Below are 25,873 nucleotides of genomic sequence, written 5' to 3' on the forward strand. Positions count from 1 at the left end.
TACAACAAATACCTTTTATCTAATTAAATGTAATGGTAGAGAATTTAATGCTGAGGATGAAAATGTTTATGATAAGAAACCAAATATAATAACTTTTTTAAAAAATAGAAGCCCCACTTGTAACAACAGTATTACCTTGCTCTGTTGGCGTCCTTTGTCAGATCCCAAGCCCAGGTTATAAAGTTTTGACTCAGATAAGAGACAATAGATTCAGCACAAAGCATTTGTGAGCAGAACACGTTGGTTAATACACTTTCATCATGGTGGAGGTAGATAGCAAGAAGCTTTCTCTGAAAAGAGGAGAAAAGACAGATGAATTAAAATATTCACTAACATAAGATTTCTTGAATTTTGGAAAGGCATAATCTGTCAATATAAACAGCAAAGACAAAAATTAAATGCTACTACCTAAAAGAGCACCTGACACTTATGAGTTCCTAAAGCATTCACTAATATGAATAAATTTTGCTTCCTTATACTCTAAAGAGGCTAGGATGATAATATTGTTTTATAGACTGTCACAGACCCCTGTTAACATGTGCAAGCCTATCTGTAGCAGAATACGCAATAGAATTGCATTTTCTTTAAATAAAACGGATTTACAATTCTTCATATTAAAACATGCTTTATAAAAGGAAAATTAATTTTGAACTATCCAACTATGTACAGAGAAAAAATATGGATTAAGAATGATTCCCAAAGTCTCTTACGTATTTTTTTGTTTTTAATCTTAACTCTGAGAAGTCTCTTCTACTTGAAGGGAAAAGGTCTGAAATGAAGTTATGTTTTACTTCCACAAGTAATTTCAAAGCCCTTAATGTGTTCTCATATTAAAGTCTTTATGTAAGAGCATGTAACATCTAATTGCCCCTGGAAAGATGGTAGAAAGTAGTTCACATGAATTCTCTCTAGTCTATATTTCAGAAAATGTCCACTGTGGTTTCTCATATGGTGCATTATTCTTTCCCCTTTGCTTGATAAAACTTGCTATCAAGAAATGACATTTGTTCTCTTAAAAGCGTCCTCTGTCATAGATGGATAGTGAATAAAATAACTGAAACTAAAAACTGAAATTGAGCAACATAATTTGCAACATGTCAGCTTTAACAACATCCCCCTGCGATGATGATTAAAGAGCCTAAATTGTTATTGACTAATTCTTGGTGCTACATTGTAGAAGAGCTGAGTTTAAAAACAGTCACTTGCCATGATATGGAAAAAAAAAAATACGGTAAACACAATATGCAAACCAATCTGTGAAATTCTGGCAAGGGAAAATTTTAAGGAAGCTTAGGGTCTTCTCCCTTCATATTAAATAAGGATGTGATGATAAAAAAGAAAAACTTGCTGTGTGGGATTCCAAAAAAAGGGAGGACATTTACAGAGAAATGTAAGGCTTATATTGATGAAAGGATATTGATATTTGAAGCTTGGAATTATCCTATTCAATAATCCAAATGATGATGATAACAATAATAATAATGTAATTATTAAAATATTTCCTCCAAAGGTAAATTTTGTACTAGATGAGGGTAACCAGAGGTACATAGGTAGATTAAGATTCCAAAAGCATCTACTATGAATAGGAGGCACTATCAGTTACACACCCTTTACCTACTTTAATCCCCAGAATATACCTGTAAAATAGTATTCTTAAGTTTATTAGCAGATAAGAAAACTGAGGTTTAGAAAGAAGACTTGTCCTAAATTCTACCACAACTAGTAAGTAAGTAGTACATCTGGGACTGGAAGCCAAATTGATAGACTCTAAGCCTAGTATTCTTTCTTTGGCACTACAGCAGTAGCAGGAAAATCAACCACACTGTAGTCAAGGCTTGGAGTGCTCACAGAATATGAAGATGCCAGATTGGCCCCTGCTCATACATCAGTGCTTCCTGGGCCTCAGAGACAACGAGTAATGGGAATAAGGACAGGATTCCTGAGTATAAGTAGCTCAGTTACTCCAATAGTAGCTGTTTCCATGGGTCAACTCATTTAATCATTCACTCAACAAGCATTTGTTGAAATACTGTGTTAGGACTAGTAGGAAGCAGTGGTGATAAAATGGTCAACAAGACAGACTCTGGGTTTCTTCATCCATGTTGGTGTCTGCAGGTAACAGTAGCTGGTTTCTAGGAAGTTTGTAATCAGATTCACAGTTGGGAGAGATACTTATCTGGTAAATTCCTACTCATCCTTTAAGGCTCAAGGCAAATGCCTCTGTGAAACCTTCCCTGATTCCCTCAGGCAGAGCTAACAGCTTCCTTTTCTGGGCCTCTATCTCTTCCCATTGGTATTATCATTGTTTACCAGTTTCCCCTCTAGACAAAGTCTCTCAAGGGTGAGGACTGGGTCTCTTTCAGTCTTTGCATCCCTACAGCTAGCATGGGTCTCAGCATGTTTGATGAAAGAAACTTGAATGCTGATTATCAAACCGCTGGCAAAAAAAGACACCAAATGGCAGCAGCAATGCCAAACCACTTTCAGCAAAAGAATCTAGAAATCTGCTTTAGGAAAAGGAACATGAACCTGGCAGCACTAACAAATTCAGAACTCCTCTTCTTAGGAGCTCTCTAGCTGAATAGACAGAGGGATGTCAACCTCTAATTCTGCTTGATCGTATCTCAGCAACTACATTTAATGAGACATTGGGAACAAGAGAGCTGTCCACTTTTAAATCAGCATATTTCTAACCAAACAATGGCAATGGCTAAATCTTTAAAACGCCCATTTCTCTCAAGAATGCTGCAATGGAACATTTAGACTTTGAGAAAGAGATTAGCGATTTACATTGCTATCTCACTGATTTAATTTAAATGCTCTTCCAAACCAAACACACATGTGCCGAAGAGGCTACTAAGAAACCCAACATGCAGAGTTCCCTATAAGTGCAGCCGACAGTGTTGACTGAAACTAAACTTGGAAATCCAGGGCACTAATGCACAATATCAAGCAATAAAACAGCATCTCTTTGGCAATATTTAATTTAAAAAAGAAGAAAGAGGCAGGCGAAGATCAGGCACTGTCTGTTTTGGAGGATCAACCACTCTGCATTTCAAAGCATTGGTCCCTGCAATATCCAGGTTACTGTGCTAGAATCTCGACTATTATATCGCAGTTGTGAGAGGGAGGGCAAAGATGTGTTTACTCAGTGATTAGGCCCTTAGAATAAGCCTCTAGCTCCTAGAGAGACAGCTCACTACTTATTCATTTGGGCCAATTCACAAAGCCTAGGAAGATTAAACATCCATGCTGAGAAGACAAGCGAATGCAGACGGTGAAAAAGAAATAAAAATTCTTTAAAAACTCTGAGATGACTTCATTATTTTTCCACAAGGAAACTTTAGGAAAGTGTTTAGTTAGAGAAAAACCCACATTGACCTCTCTCTAAACCCTTAATCTTTCCTTTGTGGTGGCATTGCTTTGTGGTAAGCGACTGGCTCGCCTCGCCCCTCTTTTCACTGGAAGCTGAGAGAAAAAAGGCTCTGGAGAAACAGTTTTCGTTCCAGGGACACAAACCCCTGAAACTGTTAAACATGAGATGCCAGGAAAACACACTTAAAAAAAAATTCTCACTTTAAGCTCTAAACTGTGAGAAAGGAGATGATAAAAAGAGTAATCAGAAGAGAATCTTCAGGCTGGGGGTGGGGGGGGGGGGTGGAACGCCCATAGTAGCTTTGAAAAGGGAAACTGAATAATCTTAAAATGATCTTTCTAACATAATATGCTTTCAACAAAAATTTTTTCTTCTGCTATTTTGACAGAAATACTTAGTAAAATAGAAAACTCTTAATAATATGCAAATGCTACTGAATATAGACTACATAAATCTTTGATTAAATTACAGGCACAGCTAAATAAGCCCCAGACACAAATTTCTGATTATTTTATTGAGCTCAATTAAACACAGGTCCAAACAGTGAGAACTGGGTTCAGCATATCAGAAAACTGCTTTTGTGAAGAAAGGGCATCTAGTACATTGAAAAAGCATGAGAAAATGTTTTGTTTTCCATAACTATAACCATTTTCCCTTTGGTCCATTAATAATTCAGTTCAATAACATTTACGGAGTGCCTATGTGTTAGGCATTGAGAATATAAAGATGAATAAAACAAAGTTCCCTTGTCTTCAAAGAGTTGGGGGGGGGTTGTCAGTGTATAGGGAAGCAAAAATTTAATTGCAGTACTATAAGATAAGTGATAAGAATGGGACATTAAAGAAACTACATTTTATTTGTATTTCTAATTTGGCACAGAGGGTGTAAGTCTGGGCGACAAAGGCAAGCAGACCAGCTACACTCTCCTCAGACTCCCTCTTTGTGATCTAGGTTTTGGTAACATAGTGTAAAGGTAAAAAAGCTCTGTGCTAAATCCAATTTTGCACTTACCATCTGTGTGACCATGGAGCAAGATGGGTGTTTATTCCAAGGACTGTGGATAAAGTGGGTATAGTACCTATTCACAACATCTGGCCCAAAGTAAGTGCTGAATGAAATGTAGTTGTTAAGATGAAGATTCCAGAATTATCCAAGTAAAATAAAGGATTTGAAAGCAACTTCAAAAGAAATGATAGCCAAGAAAATGTATTAAAGATTATGAAGCTCCTCTATTTCTCCTACTAGCAATAGTGTTTATATGCTAAATTGTGTCCCTGACTTCAGGGCCTCACTAATCTTCACATTAAAATCCAAGAGCTGGGGTGCCTGGGTGGCTCATTCAGTTAAGCGGCCAACTTCAGTTCAGGTCATGATCTCACAGTCTGTGGGTTCGAGCCCCACATCAGGCTCTGTGCTGACAGCTCAGAGCCTGGGGCTGTTTCAGATTCTGTGTCACTCTCTCTCTCTCTCTGCTCCTCCCCCACTTGCTCTCTGTCTCTCAAAAATGAATAAACGTTTAAAAAATAAAATAAAGTAAAATCCAAGAGCTAAGGTACTAAGTTGATGCTTAGGAAAATGCCAGGCTGACAGCAACCAATGTGATGTGGCCTTGAGTTACAGGAACTATTGTATTTAGACACTTAGCATTACAGAACCATAGAACATTAGACCTGGAAGAAATGAGCTGGCTATGTTTCAAAATACGCCAAGCATAGAGCAGACACTCAGAAAATATTTGGTGATGGACTCAAAGGGAAGTTTTCTAGTTTCTTTTTGAGTACCAGAAAGTCCAGTCTGTGTATTTAGTAATTTTAAAGTTGCTATAATTTTTATAAATGGTAGTTCATAGATTTTTCAGTGTAAGAATTAAAACACATTAAAAATAAAATAATTTCCTTTATGTATATTGGGACCTGACTTTGTTTCCTTCTTTTCTATCATGATTTTCATCACCATTAAGAATCACCATCACTGTTACTTTTTTTGGTTTTAAGTCTGGGAATGGTTTATTGATACAAAGACCTGACACAATAATAAACACTAATCCTTCACTTAGATTTATCAATTATTAACATTTTGCCATATTTGCTCTATCATTCATTGTATGCTTCCTTCCCTGAAACATTCAAAGTTGCTGTTTAGTAAACTATACTGTTTAGCTACACACATCTTGACACATCCACCCTAAATACTTCAGTGTCTGTCTCCTGAGAAACAAGGTCATTCCCTTACATGACCATATTTTTATCACACTCTAGACATTTAATATTGTTACAATTTCATCGAGTATATAGTGTCCATATTCAAATTTCCCTGACAACCTCAAAATGTCCTTTGTAGCTGTTTTATTTACTGTTTTTTGTTTTTTTTTTAATTTTTTTTTAACGTTTATTTATTTTTGAGACAGAGAGAGACAGAGCATGAATGGGGGAGGGTCAGAGAGAGGGAGACACAGAATCTGAAACAGGCTCCAGGCTCTGAGCGGTCAGCACAGAGCCCGACGCGGGGCTCGAACTCACGGAGTGTGAGATCGTGACCTGAGCCGAAGTCGGCCGCTTAACCGACTGAGACACCCAGGCGCCCCTTTATTTACTGTTTTAAATCTAGGCTCCAATTAGGATTGTTCCAGTCACTGCCTACTTCTATAATCCTATCCCTGTATATGAATGTTTGTAGATCCAGCCCAGCATCCAACTGAAACTCAAGGTAAGTACAGGTGAGAACAGAGGCCGGACAGCATGAAGCCATGCCATTTGGTTCAAATTCCTGCTTTGTCACTTCCCGGTTATGTGACCTTGGGAAAGCTACTTCACTTTTTTGTGCTTTGGGTGCCATATAGCTCTGGAGGTCAGAAGTTCAACACTCTGTCTAGATGGGAGTGGTACTATGAGTCCTATAACAGAGGCAGTCTTAGGGTTTAAGCATAAACTTTGATTGGCTACTTCGTTATAAAGGGAATACCTGAGCTAAATTTGAAATTTGGGTGGTAGTAAGGAAAATAAGAATAAAAAGAAGAAAAAGCAAAGAGAAAAGTTTGGTAAAAGGCCCAGTAATGTTAGTAGCCTGATATGTTCAAAGAACTCCAAGCTAATAACTTTTAAAGAGTGAAGAATCAGTGTAGATTGATTTGTGGAAAAAGTCATGACACTTTGTATTTTTGGTTCCCAAAGCTGAGTTCGGGGACCAACAATCAGCAACCAATTGGAGAGGTTCCAAAAGGAAATAGCCAGATATTGAAGGTGAGGTGATGCCAAGATGGTGTCTTTTTACTCTCACTTCCTGAAGCAGATGTTGGGATAGCACTCTGAAATCTTGAGAACATAAATGTATTTGAGCCTCATGCAGGGAGAATTCTCATATGAAAGTCACAGTTAAACCAAGAAAAAAGCCTAAAGTAAAATCAAACTCTCTTCATAAAAAAGCTGACCAACGTTAACTGGGACAAAGCTTTATCAGTTTTCATTGTTCAGAGTGTAACATTCAAGTCATAAAGTATTTTTGAGGAAGGCCACCATGTGACTAAAGTTTTTACAAATAAGGAAATTAGAAGCTCAAGTGATTGGCTATTATCACAAACTGTAGAGAGGCAGGTGAGTTCTTTCGGGAGGTTGTGAGAGGGAGTATGGAGGCAAGAAAAGTAGGCAGTTGCAGGCCAGAGCAAAGATCTCATCTCACTGGTTTTCCAGGTGAACACCTAGAAGCAGTACCAACGACTGGAGAAGCAGCCTCATAAAAGTGCAGGCAGGATTTTATCATCTTCTCTTCTGAGAGGAATAACACTACCCCTAGTTAACCTGTGGTCTCTTAAGCAGGCAGAATAATACGAATGTGAATGAATGTGAAGTACACAGTTTGAAAGGCAATGGTACACAAATACTTCTTTTCCCACTTTTAGACCACTGAGAAGAAGAACCCATAGCTCATCCATCACATCATTTCCACATTCCAGGGGGTGGGGGAACCACATCAATAAAGAATTAAAGATAAATTAACAGTACTTTTTAAAGTATATTGATAACAATGCATTCTTGCTGAAAAATCACAGGAATTCTAATGATTTGTGAGTAAACATGTTCAGTAACTTTTTACTACTGTCAAGTACTATCTGGCAGATTTCACAGTAGAACAATGTAAATTATAAAAATAAGCTAAGGCTAAGCATATGGTAATTCTTTTTTTTAAATTTGATTTATTTTGTGTGAGAGAGAGAGAGAGAGCCAGAGAGTGAATGTGTGAATGGGGGGAGGGGCAGAGAGGGTGACAGAAAATCCCAAGCAGGCTCCACACTGATCTAAAGAAAAGATATCCATTTATGGATTAGTTTGTGGCCCATCAGAAAGACTCTCACAGACTCCAGTGGGCCCTGAATTATACTTTAAGGGACTGTAACTAACACCGGCCTAATGTGAATGACCTAACTGGTCCTTTAGAAAGCTCCATCTTGTACACCTGTTTAGTGAGAAGAGAGGAGAGGACCCTGTTTTCAGAAGGCCAAGTAGGCATGAAGGCAAAAGAAGACATGGAGGTTGTTAGTCTAGCCTTCATGCAAAGGTCAGGGAGAGCCTTCACTATTAGCTTGTAGTCCAGTCTATTTAACCCAGAGAGGATAGCCTACTGGGATTTGTAGTACTGAAATGTACAACTATCTGAAATGCCAGGTGTGCCATATTACATATATTTGAGACCCAGGATGGTTAAAGTCATAGTAGGGGGTTGGTGTGTATGTGTGTGTGTTTTAATAGTCTATCTATGTACACACATAATCTTTATAGCACAAAAGGAGATATACTATACAGTTATGCATCTCACTTTTTCCCCTTTACAAAGTATCTTGAACATCATTCCACATCAATATATATAAAGTGACTTCACTGTTTTTAATGGTCACATAGTATTCCACTGTATGAATGAAATTTAAGATATTTCGAATTATTTGCTATTATAAACAATGCTGTAATAAATATCCTTGTATTTATCTTATTTCTCTATGCTTAGGTATATATGCAGAAAAATTTTTGCTATTATGATATGTGAAAATGATGTATTAGTGTAGTTTTAATCTGTATTTCTTATATTATGGAAGATATTTAGTGGAAACATCTAATTACAGAACAGCATATTTAGTATGGTTTCATTTATGTAAAACATATCAACATGTTTTCTGATATACATATTTGGAGATTTAAAAAAAATCACATTTAAGGGGCGCCAGGTTGGCTGAATTGGTTGAACATCTGACTCTTGGTTTCAGCTCAGGTCATGATCCCAGGGTTGTGGGATCAAGCCCTGACTCAGGCTACTCACTAAGCGTGGAGACTGCTTAAGATTCTCTCCCTCTCCCTCTGCCCCTCTCCCCAGATTTTGTTTTGTCTTTCTTTCAAAAAAAACAACAACAAAAAAAAAAAACAACAAAAAAAAAAAACCAAACCAACAACCACACATTTAATAGTAAAATAACATTTAATAGTAATTATTTTCAGGTTTGGAATTATGCGGTTACTTGTTTTCTACTTTAAATGTACCTGTATTATTTTCTTTCTTTTTTTTCTTTACAACAATGAAAACATATGTAGCAAAGTTATATTAGCATCATAGTTCTTATCTCACACATGTGCAGGATGCTGTCATAGCTGTCATAGAAAATTACTCTAAAGACAATGCCTGACTTTAAGGAATTTAAATTGAAAAGAAAACAAAGACAAAATGAAGAGACTGAGCATATTTTCTAAACCACAAATAAGTTTGTTTGCCTATTTTTTCTGGATAATGGAGGGATAGAAACTCACCAACTACGGCTGTAGCTTCAGATTTGTGAAGAAATTATTTTTCTTGAAAAATATTGATCAGTGATGGTATTTACATTTTTAAACATGAAGTGGAAACAGCATTACTTTAAAATAGGCTGATTTTTTTAAAGTAAAGTAATAAATCTTGATAACAAACATTGTTAAAGCAGAGCAGTTATTTTAGTGCTGTAAACACTTATATAGGGGTTCTCAAAATTCCTTTCTTAGAATTAGTTCATAAATTGTATGAATAAATCAGTTTTGTTATTTTACAAACATTTCAAATTTGTCCCAAATTGCTTTACACCACTTTAGCCATAGTGCTGGGTGCATTTAAGGATAGCATCCTATTTAATCCTCAAAAAAACTGTATCATCATCTCCCTTTTGGTTTTCTTCCCCAGATAAGAAACAAGCTGATTACTTGTTTAGGGCCACAGAATTACTAAGTGGGAAATTAAGAATTGAGCATTGGTTTCCTTAAATTATGTGTAATATTTGGAAACAGCACTGGGTCTGAAGTCAAGATCTAAGGAGGTGTAACAGGATTACTGATATCAAAGCCCAGTCTCCCAAGGGGATGCTAGGAAATGAACAATGCTTCATGTGGGAGATAAACCGTGGCACTGAGATTTTTATTGCTGTTGGTTTTTAGTTATTACAAATGTTTAATCACTCTCTAGGGCACTTTTTTTTTGTACAGAATTCAGAGGTAGCAGGAATAAGAGGTAGGGAGGCAATAAGGAGAAAAAGAACCATCTTTAGGAAACTCCTAGGGAGGGGTGCCTGGGTGGCTCAGTCAGTTAAGCATCTGACTCTTGATTTTGGATCAGGGTATGATCTCCTGGTTCAAGAGTTCAAGCCCTTTGTTGTGCTCTGTGCTGACAGCTCAGAGCCTGGAGCCTGCTTCGGATTCTGTGTCTCCCTCTCTCTCTGCCCCTTCCCTGCTTGCGCTCTGTCTCTCTCTCTGTCTCTCTCTCTCAAAAAAAGATAAACATTGTGTATATAAACCACAGTTTCTCCATTCATCAGTTGATGGACATTTAGGCTCTTTCCATAATTGGGTATTGTTGAAAGTGGCCTTTTGTAGCAACGTGGATGGAACTGGAGAGTGTTATGCTAAGTGAACTAAGTCATACAGAGAAAGACAGATACCATATGTTTTCACTCTTACGTGGATCCTGAGAAACTTAATAGACGACCATTAGGGAGGGGAAGAAAGAAAAAAGGTTAGAGAGGGAGGGAGGCAAAACATAAGAGGAAACCCTTAAAAACTGAGAACAAACTGAGGGTTGATGGGGGGTGGGAGGGAGGGGAGGGTGGGTGATGGGTATTGAGGAGGGCACCTTTTGGGATGAGCACTGGGTGTTGTATGGAAACCAATTTGACAATAAATTTCATATATAAATAAAAAAATAAATAAAAAAATTAAATTAAATTAAAGCAATAAAAAAAAATCTTCATTAAATAGAAAAAAAATCTTAAGCAGCTGACACACAACTGATACTGCTATTACAATTCTTGATACGACAGCTTTTGTGAAGGCTTTGTAAAAATAAAAAAAAAGATAAATATTAAAAAAAAGAAAAAAACTCCTAGGAAATTGTGGTGTGGCCAGTGGTAACTCTTCTGCAACCTTAATTAAGGTTATTAACCATTGGCTCTCACTTATCTAAAGATAATATAAGCTTTATTCAATAAATATCTTTTAAATGCCAGGTAATAACAAGGAATCACAGCCCCTTCCATGCCATGGCCCCTGCTGATCTTCCCAGCCTCATGTCCTGTAATCCAACTGTCTTGCATTTTTTCTCCTGGTCTTAATTTTTTGGTTGTAATTCTCTAATTTTAATCTTCTTGCCTTTGCTTTTGACCTTTTATTCTGTTTAGAATTTTGTTATTTGGCTAAGTATTGCTTATCTTATAAGATTCAGGTCAGATGTACCTCAAGAAATCTCCCTAAACTTTCTAAGGTAGATGAAATACCTCTCCTCTTTGCTTCTATAGCATATTATACTATATGGATGCTTATATTATCCTCCCCATTAAACTGCGAGCACCTCAAGGGCAGGAAAGCTCTATAGTCCAGGTCCTTCGTAGGCATGTGATAAATATTTATGGCCCTCAAGTGCATGAACATCTCTAACAGTTAAGGGCATAGGAGGAGGTCATAAAACTGATGAACCTGTTGCCAGAAGTCTGTCTCTGTCACAACATACTTAAACACAAGAACTTACAATACCTATTTTACTAAAGTTGGAGCTCTGCTTTGGATGGTGTTTTAAATTTCTCATGAAAAAGGCAGAAAGAACCATGGGCACTCTCTTTATCAAGTACTCTCAAATGAAATCAGTTTGAGCAGTTTTCATTAAGATGGATTGAATGTGGCATCGTGAGAAACACTTTATCAAATGTAGTGTTTTACTTAGTGATTAACTATATACCAGTTGATGAAGCTCCCCAAATCCTTTGTAATCCCACCACTCCAATAAACATTTAATGAGTATATAAGTTCAAAAAGCCTAGCAGAGGATTTAAACCTTCAATCTTGTTTTTATTTACTCTTGGAACTCAATTTCTCACTTCAAGTAAAGAATGCTGGTGCTTGAGGCTCATCTGTTGCCCTGGTAAAATTAATGTGCCTCCCACAGTTTAAATTAAACATGTGATATTTAAGATGAAAGAAATTTAGTAAGAATGCCACAGTATCTGTCACACTTGCTTTTAAAATATGTGAACATCGGCCAACTGTTTTCTTAAAAATGTTTCATTCACAAGTTTTATAAAATAATATTGAAAAAGATTTGTTTTAAGTCTCAAATGTGAAATCTGAAAAGGAGAGATGAACTTTGAAATATAGTGGTATGGTGTAAATCACACTTACCTGTGTTGGAACCTGAGCTCTTATCTGGCCTCCAGTACTTACTACTGATGGGCTTTGGTTAAACTGTATTGTGTTTCTGAGCCTGCTCATCTTTACAATGGGAATCTTGACATTATATGCCCCTATCTCACTGGTTTGTTGTGGGGTTCAAATGAGATACATACAGGAAAGATGTTCTATAAATAATACAGCACCATATAAATCTGTAGTAACAGTATTATTTCTATGTGGACCCTGTTCTCTTTAATTAAAAGTAGATATATATAACTTGGCTGATGACCATAATAAATGTATCTGCTTAGATTTAATCCTGAATAAATTATCCATTATGTGGATAAATTTTATGTAAGTTTACAGTAATGTAATAACAATGTGTAAACAGTTGTTCTTTAACTTGTAAAAGAGAAATGAGGACAGAAAGTGTTGGATGAGGGGGAAAAGATAAAGACAGTTTAGGAGTCCAAAGAGGTCAGTGGATTTTGGTATGAATCTAATATGAGGCAAAACATTTAATTTCACAAATGTGAAATTTGCTTTAACAAATGAAAATCATCCCAATGATTTTCATTTGTTAAAACACCGACACTAGTCAAAAGCAAACAATCAATAGTTTCATTAGAATATCCAGAAGTTAATAAGCAAGAGTTGTGTTCCCCTGGATAATCAGTCTGAATAAATCCAAATGCCAGTTTATTATATAAGACATTTAGAACAAGTTCTTTTGTCTATTTTGTACTGTATATTTATGGCTATTTGGGGAGCTATAGTTTAAGTTACAAAAGGCCCTAACATTTTCCAGTTACTTCAACTACTTTCAACCATATTTAGGTCCAATAATAAGTGATTGTTTAAATACAATAACATGGCCATACAATGAGAGACTCTATAACCTATTAGATTCCTGTTTTAATAAAGTATTCAGCATTACTTACAAAGCATTCTTGCAAGAAAAGTTTGATCTGAATCTGACAAAGCTTTTAGACCTGATATCCATTTCTCAGGAAATACAGGGATAGAGGAACAAGTTAAATAATATCACAAGGAAGCAATTATACAAATCCAGAATTTGGAACAGTCTATAAGTCATCTAGCATGATTTCTTCACAAAGCAAATGTTATTGAGGGGAGGGAGGGGGAGGAAACAGGACTGGGGAGGAGAGGGTGCTTGTTTAAAAGGAATTTAAGAAATCCAACAACTAAATATATTTTGTGATCCTTGAGTAGATTGTGATAAAAAAAAAAAAGTTAAAAAGACATTTTGGGAACAGCTAGTGAAGTCTGAATGTTCACTGGATATTAGATGATATTAGGAAATTACTGTTAATTGTTATATGTGATAATGGTATTGTGATTATATAGGAGAATATAATTATTTTTTGGAAAATATATATAGATTTTTTAGGCATAAGATATGATATCTGTAATGTACTTTAAAATGGTTTAACCAAAAATAATGAATATACAAGGGTATCACGCAGTTTAAGTTTTAATTATTTCAAAACTTTAACTGCCACAAACTTAAAAAAAATCATATGAAAGTTCAAATTCTTTATATTTGTTTGTTTTTGTATATTTTGAATAATAAATTTTACATTTATTTTCTGTTCTAATCAATGCTTGCCATTTTCAGAGAAGAACTGAAACAAAAATTTATCAAAATCACAAAACTAAACAAGTATAAAAATGTGAATGATTACATTTCAAATGCTGCTCTTTTATAAATGTTTGGCAGTTAAACTTTTGAAGTTATTAAGGCTGGGGCGCCTGGGTGGCTCAGTTGGTTGAGCATCCAACTTTGGCTCAGGTCATGATCTCACTGTTCGTGGGTCTGAGCCCTGAGTCAGGCTCTGTGCTGACAGCTTACAGCCTGGAGCCTGCTTCAGATTCTGTGTCTCCCTCTCTCTCTGCCCCTCGCCTGCTCGCACTCTGTCTCTCTTTGTCTCTCTATCTCTCTCAAAGATAAACATTAAAAAAAGAATGAAGTTTACTAAGGCTTATATCTGCATTGAAACTTTGGGATGTCTATATATGGAAGAAGCAAATATGGCAACATTTGTTAATTATTAAATCTAAGTATGAGAGATTTGGATGTTGATTGTACTATTCTTTTTACTTTTTCTATATTAAGAATTATTTTAATAACGAGTTAAAATACTATGAAATAATTAAGCAAATGATCATGTTGTTAAAAGGTGAAAATAAGCTATTTTAACAGGATTATAACATGACGCAATAATATTAAATACATGCAAAATGATTCATTAAAATATATTAAAAATGGAAAGAATATGAATCATAAAACTGTTAATCTATGTTAGAATATTTCCTTTTTGCTTTTCAGTATTTTCCATAAATCTGTATTTATGGAAACAATAAACACGTAAATATTACAAATATATTAATACTACTGTAATTATTGTTACAAATATATTTTATTGTAAATATTTATTTCTTCAAAATAACATCCATTTAATAAATATGTAATGGTTAAAAAATAGATGTTTAAAAAAGCCTTTATAATGGGCTAGTCCACTATTCTTAGTTTAGGTAAAGAACAGTTTCTGTTTCTTAATCAACTTCATTCAACTATCATTGATTGCTCTAAGTTTGATCACTAATTATTGTCCATTTAAAAAATTTGTTTAAGATGAAATTTTCCTTAGGTCAGAACAGGAATTTCAGGAATTTCGGAGGAATTCTTACACTCTAGTCTCAACACTTCTTGCCCTCTTTAATTCTAGTAACTTTTCCTCCACTCTACACTATTTCTTCCTTCCATTCTCTTTTTTTCCTTCATTCAGTAAATATATAAAGTATTTACTATGTATAGGGATGTAGGTACACAGTCACTGCCAAAAAGAAATTAAGTCTTTTGAGAAGACATATGCAGAGAATAATTGTAAGCAATGTGTTAAATGTAACAATAAAAAGCAGAGGGTTTCCTTACAAAGTACTAAAGGAGGAGGTGGAATAGTGACAACAGTGGAAGAGTCAGGAACAACTAAGTCTTAGAGGAAGAGTAGGAGTCAATCAGGAAAAGGCAGAATGAAGGCATTCCTTACAGCAGAGAAGCATGAACAAAGAGCAAGATTATGGGGAAACACAAATGGAACATTATTACTAAATTTATTAATTGTAAGGTAGGGAACAGGAAGAGTTGAAGCTGTGCAGACAGGTAGGAGCCAGATTACTGAGGTCTTCACTGCTGTATCAACATATAGAGTGTATAGAATATTCTTGCTGCACTGTACTTTCTGAATTCTTGTCATAAATGTCAGTCTACCTGATTTCAACATCACAAAGCCCATTTCTATATTTTTGTATCTAAAGTGAGTTTTGAGAAAAAAATATTGCAGTTATTAGATATGTTTTATTAGATGGTCATTTTGGGAAATGACTGAAAGAAACCTCTTTTAGCAAGAACCTGTCAATCATGTAACTGAAGAGAACATACACAGGTAGCCTGGTCCCTTCTAAGCATGTCCACCGCCCCCTGCCTCTCCCCCCCACCGAAAAAACCTCCTGTTTCAGAGCTTGACAAAGCCATCTACATGAGGCAGCAATACCCTATTATACTATTGCCCCTCTGAAATGGGCATCTTGGTGATGACTAGGATGGTAGATGAACCACAAACAAAATCAAGTCTTCAATCTGAAAAACACAGAAAACATTAAGCATTGCCTGAGGCCTGGTGGTAAACCTATAGGAGATGCACTTTTTAATCAGAAAAGGTTTAAGATTGCACTTACATCTCGGGCTTTCACATAGAAGGCCTCTTGAAAAGCAGCTTCTAATGAGCCAATAAAAAATACAGGATGGCAGTCACCATATCTATAGGAAAAATTATGTCTATTAATTAAAATACATTTCAAATTTACCTCAAAGTTTCACAAGTCTAATCAGCATCTTCTAAGTAAATGTTGGCACTAGTATCTCTTAAGTACAGATCAAACATTAAAACATTTCTTTAAAGGCTTCACTAGTTCTTAGAAATTTTTTTGGTCTATACTGATTATATCAGAATACTGGAATTTTAATTACATCTAGCAAATGGATTTAATAAATGCTATAAAACCATGGCATTTATAAGTAGTGATTCTTGGTTATCCACTTTCATAAGATTTCCCTTACAGAAGCCTTAACTTTCCATTTTAGTTAACTTATTCCGGAAGTCCAACAGAGAGGGGAAAAAATTGTATCTTGCAAACTTTCCAAATTATATTACATTGGAAAACAGAACTAGAGAGAAACATCATTTAAACAAAAGTTAGGGTTAAATATTCAAATCTTCTTTACTTAAACACCTTACAAGAATCTCAAATGCATATAACACATTTTATAGTAGACTCTTAAAAGAAGAAATGTTAAACAGTTCCAAAACAAAAACTAAAAGAAAAATTCACTTATATTTAAAATTTTAAAATTATTTTTAAATTTAATACTATTTTAAAGGATATTTTTGTTTATCCTATGATATACTAAAAATTAGTATTCTATAACACAGTCCTTTTGGGAATATAGTCAATATATTAATTTGATCCACATTTTGTAATCCACTTATTTTGCTTCTATATAGAGATAACATGAATGCATCTCTGAAGTGGCATAAGTGGCTTACTAGTGAAACACATACTTTGAATACTTCACAGAAAAATTAAAGACAATCTGTGATTAAAATTGCTCCAGAAAAATCACAGTAGCATTAAAAAAACATCAATTTTATATATTTAATGTCCTAACCCTACCTTGAAGAAAACTCTGCTGTAAATTGTAATAAGGCATCTCCTTCATTTTCTGCGTTTTCTGGCACTAAAAAACAAACAAAAGAAAAAACAAAAACCAAAAAAACAAAACAAATAGACACAAAAAACAAACCACATAACATCTAATCCCACATATAAGAAATATATTTAATCAATAAAGAGGAAATAAAATTAAATTTTAGCTTTTGTGATATATCTGAAGAGACATTTTAACTGGACATTTCATCAAACCTTAAAAAAATTCCAAGCTCATAAATTTTGGAAAACCAACTGACACGATCTTAAGTATTTCAAATATGTGCCAGTCATCATTAGGATTTTAATGTTGTCTTAAAATGGTATCTTGTAATTAAATTATGTAAAAAGGATCTCGAGTTTCTTAAAAATCTTATTTATAAGGAAGATGGTCAATTTTAAGTAAATTGACCACATCTATTTCTGCTCAAGGGAGTTACCTAATTTCACTGAGTAAATGAGCCATTTAAGGATTTATTTTAATGGTAATTTTGCATATAGTATCACTTGTGATTCTATAGTATATATTTTGTAGAGTGAAAGAAAAGGAGATGTCCCATTTAGTTTACTTTTCTTTCCTTCGAAAGGTGATACCGGTGAATGGAAAAGCAATACTACTCTTAAAACTTATACCTCCAATAAGATGTGGGGAAACAAGTCAAGTCACAGAAGTATAGCTATTTGTTTATCAGGCTCTAGATTTAAAGTAAAGAGACAGACTCATAACTAATTATACACATGAAACAAATCTATACATTCCTTTACATTTTTAATGAATTTTACTGAAGCATTGGGAAATGTTGAGGTTAATAAAATAAAAATTCAAGAGGCTCTGGTTCTAATGAATAATGTGCCTACTTGCTAAATTTTCTCCCTGTAAACCTGGAAAGTCAGTAAGAGATTTTTAAGTTCATTGTTCTTCCTAAGTTTCTGCAGTAGAGAGTAGAATTATAACGTTGGACCCAAAAAGCTATTAATACTCACTCATTGGAGATTTTCTCAGGGCAGATGATGCCATGCCGAATACTTCTCCATCATCCACCCCAAATTCGGAAGCATCTTCAAAGTCATCTCCATCACTATCACTAACCATATGAACATCGGTGCTTTGCTATTTGAGAAAAGTCCTGATTAGCTTTAAATTGACTTTAGGAAATAAAATTCCAAAACATAAGTTATATAACTACAATAGAACATTAGTATTATAATAGTTTTATTAAATAAGAAGCCATTTGCTAGAGGAAATCTTAATATTTTTCATTTTAAGGCTTACATATTTCTAAACTTGCTGTGATACCCCTATACTAAAGGTTGGAACCTGAGGGAAAATGAAGGATGCTTACAAACTGAATGAAGACAGGGATTTTTGTCTGTTTTATCCCCAGCACATAGTACACAAGTAAGTGCTCAATAAATATTTGCTCAATAAATGAGGAGATGGGTACAGAGAGGTCAGACACAAAGCAAGCTATATGAGTCTTTTAAAAAGCTCACAGTAATCTCTATTTCAAACTGCCACTTCCTTACTGCAGTGGTTCTCAAATTTCTCATTAGTGAAAAATGGTACACTTTCCTCAGTGTTATTAGAGGTAACATGAAATAACACTATATATGAAAGCTTTTTGTAAAGTATAGGCTATTAAATATGAGATATATGATTCAGTAAATGTTCATTTACTACATGTTGGGCACCGATAAATATGCTGTTTATTTTGTTTTCAGCAACATCCGTTGAGATTTAAAGTATTACAATTAAAAACATCAGCTTCAAAAAAATGCACTAGGCTGCTAATCTCTAGGTAAGAACAGAATTTCAAAAATACTGAGATCTAAAACACCCAAACTGTGAAGACAAATATTTATGCCTTGAATGAGAAGAGGGTCCCAGCAAGGTATCTGGCTAAATGCCTGTCTATACTAGGTTCAGTAAATAGAATCTATAAAGACTATTTAATAAATGAAATTTCTATCTTTTTAAAATACGGTACTATGCACTTAAACTATGAAAATGGGGAAACTAGTTGATTCTGGTCTATGCAGAAGAACCTAACTTAGAGATAAATATTTGCCAGGAAAGCATCAAGGGAAACTAAGAATCAAAGACTCGTAAAACTTGGCTAGAGGGATGTCAGAGTTTAGACAGTTATACAATCATAGATTTTAAAGCTAGAAGCGATTTTAAAGATCTTTCTTATCAATGTTTTACCTCTTTCCCCTGGCCCCATGGCAAAATATTATGTAAAATTACAATGCATACCATATACAAAAGTAAGGCCACTCTGGCTGATGCAGGGGAGAAGGCAATGGGGGAGCCTAAGGCTCCTGGCGTTGGCCTTTTCTTTCTCATATCCCTTTGATAGCTGGGGTACCTCCAAAGGATCTCAGAACACTATGAAACAATTTTTTAAAATAACTGATCCAGCAAGTCTAACAGCTCCAAATAAGAAAGCCAAGATATTTACATTTGACTCAGCTTAGCATTTCCTTCTTGGGCATAACCAAGCATTGATGCCCAGAATTGTAACATTTTTCCCTCTTATCTGTTCGACAGACTTCCCAATGGCCTGAATAGAGAAGATAATGAACAAATACTTACTGCATGAGTAAAAATGAATGGTCCTTATCCTAAGCAGTCTATCTGCTATTTTGACCAAATTACTATTTCTCACAGACACCTTGGTTCTACTTAGGATTCTAATCCCACTTGAGTGTTTTGCTTTGTAGGGCCAAGATCTCCTCCGGATTTCAGCAATTCAATAGCCTCAAAATTCGAAAACCCCTTCTCATTTCAAAGTGGTGAGAGAGCATCCTTTACAAAACAACACATTTACTAGGACCATTACTGTGTCTGAATTCCCCCGCTATGTTTCAGTCTGGCAAATATCTGGAGCACAAAGTTCCCTGAACTTTGAGGCTCAGTCTTAAACAAGTAAAGGCTCAGGATCTAAAAGGTACACTACAGTTCCATCAGGATAGACTAGCAGAAAGAAACAAAGGTCTAGTATGACAAACAACACATTCTCTATCAGCTAAGCTCTCACCTTAGCTTTCACTTAGTCTTGCCTAACATTCATCTTTCCTTTTAAGAGGCATCAGGTTAAGAAGAAGGGTTGCAGGACACAGAGAGTAAAAAGAAAAGGATTGTTCTACATACCATTTTTTTCCTTACTCCTTTTACCTTACTCACTCCCCTACATCTAAACTTCTTCTCCTAATCCAGTTTTCAAATAATAGCCCCTTTCCCTAACAACAGGACTTTACATCATACTAAGATAGTGATTTTAATTTTGTGCCTATGTAACTAACCCATTATTCATTTTGTCTTCATAAAGTATAGAATTCCCAAATCTCTTAAGACCCAGAAAGCAAAATCCTACAACGACAACATCTTCAAAGGGAGTTATCTAAAAAGCCAATTTTGTTGAAAAAAGTATATTTCAAATATGAATTATTGAAGTATGTGCAAGAATGAGCTACTTAATTATGTATAAGGAACTCCCAATCTCTTCACATTTTCTTATCAGTCATCTAACAGGTTAGGAAAAGCTTTTTCTAAAAGTGAGATAAACAATCTTTTTTTCATTAATGTTTGCTGATGAGAATACATAATCTCTTGGTTCAGTCATGGCAGCCTTAAAATTCTTTGAATCCAGAGAAGTTATTTATTCAGAATTTGAAAAGCAGCTAAAAAAAATTTGTGATTCTATTTTGGCTGTTTATTGGCATTCATTTATTCCCATTATTATTTAAAAACATTTACAAAGCCCTAGTAAATGCCACACTGCCTGAACCTGTATGCAAGGTAGTCTATATTCTCTTATGGAACACTATATAATATATACAGATAATTATAATATCTAATGATAAGCGTTATGACAGGTAAAGTTCAGAGGAGAGCATTTAATACACTGGTAATGAGAAAAATCAGAGCAAACTTCCTAGAGGAGAAAGAACCAAACTTTGAGACAAAATTTAGACTTATATATACTTGGCACTAAGGCAAGCTTATAACTGAAGTAGATGTTCCTTTCAGCAACTACTTGTACAAAGATATAATTTAGTTGCAGATGTGTCCTTTTCAGTGTGATAAGAGATATAATAAAAGTACAAGCAAAGGCTGTGGGCTAATAAAAGAGTTACTCTAGCACCAGTGAAGAAGACTGTGCAAGGCTTCACACAAGTGGTAATTTTAACCCATACTTTTATTTTTTTTTTCAATATATGAAGTTTATTGTCAAACTGGTTTCCATACAACACCCAGTGCTCATCCCCAAAGGTGCCCTCCTCAATACCCATCACCCACCCTTCCCTCCCTCCCACCCCCCATCAACCCTCAGTTAGTTCTCAGTTTTTAAGGGTCTCTTATGCTTTGGCTCTCTTCCACTCTAACCTCTTTTTTTTTTCCTTCCCCTCCCCCATGGGTTTCTGTTAAGTTTCTCAGGATTAACCCATACTTTTAAAAGAGATACCAATGTTGTACAGAGTATGTAATGGAAGACTGGTAGGGAGGAAGTTGTACTCTAGGCAGAGAAAAAATTCAAGCAAGGAATTGGATATTTAGAAAATCAATAAAGAATTCAGGAAAGCAAACTGAATCATCAACCCCACATATGGGAGAAGAATATGGACTAGCACTAAGGGCAAACATTTTCAATGGAACTACATTGCAGCAGTCCTTAAACTGGCATTGGTATTTGGACTTACTTTGATGGCAACAGAACTACAAAAGGTTTTTAGGCAGAGGAATAATCAAGGGAACACCTCTGATGGCTCTGTGTGTGTGCACGTGTGTTTAGGGCAGTATGTTGGCATATGGCAGCTTTGATTTGGAGATGTGAGAAGAAAAACTTATTCCAAAGTTCCAAGTGAGAGGACTTGAGAGCCTATACTTGAGCAGTAGCAGTGGGAACTGTGCTGACAGCTTGAGCTTGGAACCTGCTTCAGATTCTGAGTCTCCCTCTTTCTCTGCCCCTCCCCTACTTGCATTCTGTCTCCCTCTCTCTCAAAAATAAATAAAACATTAAAAAATTAAATATATATGTATATTTATAGATATATATAAAATTATGATATATAAATATGTAAACATATATATACTTGTTTCAGTTGGTGAAGAAGGAAAAACAGTACAAGAGATGAAGAGATTAGCTGTCAAAAATTAGAAAGTTAGATAATAGCCAAATTATGGAAAGAGCCTAAATGTCCAACAACTGATGAATGGATAAAGAAATTGTGGTTTATATACACAATGGAATACTACGTGGCAATGAGAAAGAATGAAATATGGCCTTTTGTAGCAACGTGGATGGAACTGGAGAGTGTTATGCTAAGTGAAATAAGTCATACAGAGAGAGACAGATACCATATGTTTTCACTCTTATGTGGATCCTGAGAAACTTAACAGAAGACCATGGGGGATGGGAAGAAAAAAAAAAAAAGGTTAGAGAAGGAGGGAGCCAAAACATAAGAGACCTAAAAACTGAGAACAAACTGAGGGTTGATGGGGGGTGGGAGGGTGGGGAGGGTGGGTGATGGGCACTGAGGAGGGCACCTGTTGGGATGAGCACTGGGTGTTGTATGGAAACCAATTTGACAATAAATTTTATATTAAAAAATATAGAAAGTGAGAGAGAAATCTTAGAAGCAAGGTCTGAGAAAATTTCAGTGCAGACAAGAACTATAAACAGGTTCAGTATGATGAAACTCAAGGAAGAGAGAGTTATTAGGTAGTTATTAGTTAGGTATTATGACAAAAAACCACATGAAAGAAACCTGAATTTATAACTGAAAGACCTGGCTCTACTATTTTCTGTATGACACTGGGCAAGTGTCTTTGCACCCCCACTATAGAATGTGACTAATACTGACCCAGAAAGGCTGCTGTGAAAATGAAAAGAGATGGCATAGCATCTTATAAAAATGAGTATCTGACTCATAAATTCAATTTAAATCAGCTGGTAGAAAAAAGCCCAAACTGTAGTCAGTTAAGTGAATAGAAGGTGAAGAAATAGTCATCCAGTGTAGATTAAAGCCTGAAGTAATAGTTTTTTTTTTTTTTTTTTTTTTTAGGGAAGACCTGAACATGTTTTTAGGATAAAGAGAAGGAACCAATAGAGGCAGAGGATAAAAATGAAATAGAGACCCCTTGCTCCTCCCTCGTTGTGGGAAAGGGTAGTAAGGGTAAAATCAAGATAATGGGTAGAACATAAACTCTGATAGCAAGAAATTTCTCAACTAATAAATTACGGTAATAAATTTGATGCTGACATAAAAATATCCCTATTTGAATAGTCAAAAGGAAAGGGTCATAAAAATCATGAGGTATCAGTTCATTTGGTGCAGTTTCAAAGAATAGCAGGTCTCTCAGTGACTGGAATGAACAGTTTTTGGCTGGGGTTGACAATGATTATTAATATGGGTGAGGAGATAGGTTTCTGGGGAGATATGGTAAGTTCAATTTAGTACAGAGTGAATCTGCAGTGGGCACTCAGATGGAAATGTTCAGAAGGAACCAGACTACTATTTAGCTTGTCTGCCTGTGGTGCAATGCCACATACTATTGACTCCTCCAGCAATACATGGCATTGACCCTAGCAGTATGTGGCATTGCACCACAGGCAGACAAGCTAAATACTTGTCTCACCAAGTTTTAAAAACTGAAATACAGATTTTTGGCAATTATCTGTGTTCAATTTCATTTTGTTAGGTATAAGCTCCTTAATGGAAAGACTTTGCTTTGTTCAATGCTATATTCCTGGCACTTAGACCAGTACCAGGCATAAAGAGGCATGTAACCAGAATTTATTGGATGAATACTGAATGAATCTTTTCCATCACTTAAACCAAAAAACCTAGGTATCATTCTTATCTCTTCCTTTTCTCTTCTCCCACAGATCCTATCAGTCACCAGTCCTACTGATTTTCCCTCCAAAACACTTCCTGAATCCATATCCTTCTCTATTTTTACCAATGATATTCTAGTTTGGGATCTCATTATCCTTTAACTGTGCTAGTAAAATAGATTCATACTTATTTCTCTGCCTCCAGTCCTGCTTCTCTTACATCTAGCTTCTGCACAGCAGCCAAAGTGCTCTTCTCTAAAATGTGTATGTTAAAAAATACTTAAAAGTCTTCTATGGCTGCCTAGATTTCAAGTTCCCAACTTGACCTATAAGTCCTATTCACCTTCACCTCATCTCTTATCTTCGTCTTCCACTTTATTTTGCACAGACACCAAACTGCACTCATCTCTGTGCATATAAAGCATCAGACCATGTTGTTTCCTTTGAATGAAATTCTATTTCTATGTTTCTTCATTTGGGTGACTGTTCTTTATTCTTTATAATTTGATGTGGATATAAATTCTTCTAGTCTTTCTTCCTCCTCCTCCTCCCCTCCCAACTTATTCCTTTTCCTCTTCCTCCTACCCCTCCCTCTCTCCTTTTAAAAAAAATATTCACTCACCAATATTTATTTTGTGGCTGGTACAGGCCAGGTACCACACTAGGTGTTAGGGCTACAGAGGTGAATAAAGCAGACACAGCTTTTGCTTGCAAATATTCTTGAACATTGTGCCTCCCACCCCCATATTTGTGCTCCCCTAGTATCTTGTGTTTGCCTCAATTTTCTCGTTAATTATATAACATGAAATTACCAGGTTATATTCATCTGACTAGCTCATAGTGAGCATTCAATAGATGTTTCCCTAACTGAAGTTATTAACTAATTAACTAGTCAACTACATTTGAAGTTTATTTTTTTATTCTTGGGGTACCCCTCCCTCTCTATCAACTGAGAATTGGGTAATTCTCCAGAAGACTGGGTCCATGAGACCCTGTCTCACCTAAGCACCTGGGAAAAGGACAGGGAGATATTTAGCTAGGTACCCAGAGGTATGGAAAGATCATTAAAAGGTGGTCAGGGGCAGGGAAGGCTGGGAAGGAAATTAAAATGGTGAATAATCATAAAAAAATATAGGTATAGGACCAGAAGGAGGATATGAGAAACAAAATTCCCCCAGCTAGAGGACAAATAACTATAATCCATAATATTCAAAACTTAAATTTAACTACTGATCTCAAGTATCTGCTTCCTAACTCCAGGCTTAAGACAGTCAATAGAAAAATGGTAATTGTCCTGAAACATGAAATCATTTAGGAAAAGGGTTAAAACCATAAAAAAAGAAGCAGAACCACTGGATGGAGGCTGCAGGAACACAGGTTCCAGTTTAATATAAGGAAGATATCAACAGACAGAGTTGCTCAACAATGGAACTGGTTTGCCTCATGAAACAGAATTTTGTTACTGGAGATAAAACACAGGTATATTTTGAAGGTATATTCTGAGTGAGCTCTTTCAGCATACAAACTATGGTCCTAATGTTTAGCACCTAGAAGACATTAAATAAATGTTTAAATGAATGAGGGATGAATGGAGAGAAGACTGGAAATCAAATTAAAAAATCCCTTTCAGTTGTATAATTCTAGGACAGCATAAAAGCCCAAGTCACATTTGTCCGTCCATTTCTCACCAGCCACCTGAAAGGGTGATATTTACAATTAGCCAGAGAAGGAAAAGTAATAGTTTCATCCCAAATAATCACATTTTTAGATACTCCCAAGACTGTGACTCTTTAGTTTAGCAAAGCCTCCTAACTCCACTCTACTTCTTCTCTAACCTAGAGTGTGCCAGCCTCATCAACACTCCTTTTACTATATGGCACTGACTTCTTTTTTGCTGAAGGGTCTGGCCAAATAACACGTATTTGTGAGAGTGAGAGAAGGAAATAAAATGAAGTGAAACAGGTTATCTGTCACCTTTCAGAGCACAGAATAATGGGGTGGAGCTAATTGGCCACATTTTAATGTAGTGGATTTATCCATTAAAGAGTTGGAGCATAACCTGCTTTAGCACTAAAAACATACTCAAGCACTAGAAAGAAATATTTCTTTTTTAAAAATGTTTATTTATTTATTTTTGAAAGAGAGACAGAAAGCACAAGAGGGAGAGGGGCAGACAGAGAATCCCAAGCAGGCTACACACTGTCAGC

General features: G+C 35.5%; 1 protein-coding gene across 3 annotated transcripts in view; it reads right to left on the reverse strand.

Annotated features, from left to right (window-relative positions):
• Positions 1-25,873, reverse strand: part of FAF1 (Fas associated factor 1) — a 529,666-nt gene that overhangs the window by 141,278 nt on the left and 362,515 nt on the right. For all 3 annotated transcript variants that reach the window (XM_040470188.1, XM_040470190.1, XM_040470189.1), the window contains 4 exons: positions 17,809-17,935; positions 16,792-16,855; positions 15,796-15,877; positions 136-290 (listed from right to left, as the gene is read on the reverse strand). In XM_040470188.1, the coding sequence (XP_040326122.1) occupies positions 136-290; positions 15,796-15,877; positions 16,792-16,855; positions 17,809-17,935 (428 nt within the window). The remainder of the gene's footprint in view (positions 1-135; positions 291-15,795; positions 15,878-16,791; positions 16,856-17,808; positions 17,936-25,873) is intronic.

This window comes from Herpailurus yagouaroundi, unplaced genomic scaffold, assembly GCF_014898765.1.
Source record: "Herpailurus yagouaroundi ecotype Mexico unplaced genomic scaffold, PumYag 77, whole genome shotgun sequence".
NCBI classification, from domain to species: domain Eukaryota; kingdom Metazoa; phylum Chordata; class Mammalia; order Carnivora; family Felidae; genus Herpailurus; species Herpailurus yagouaroundi.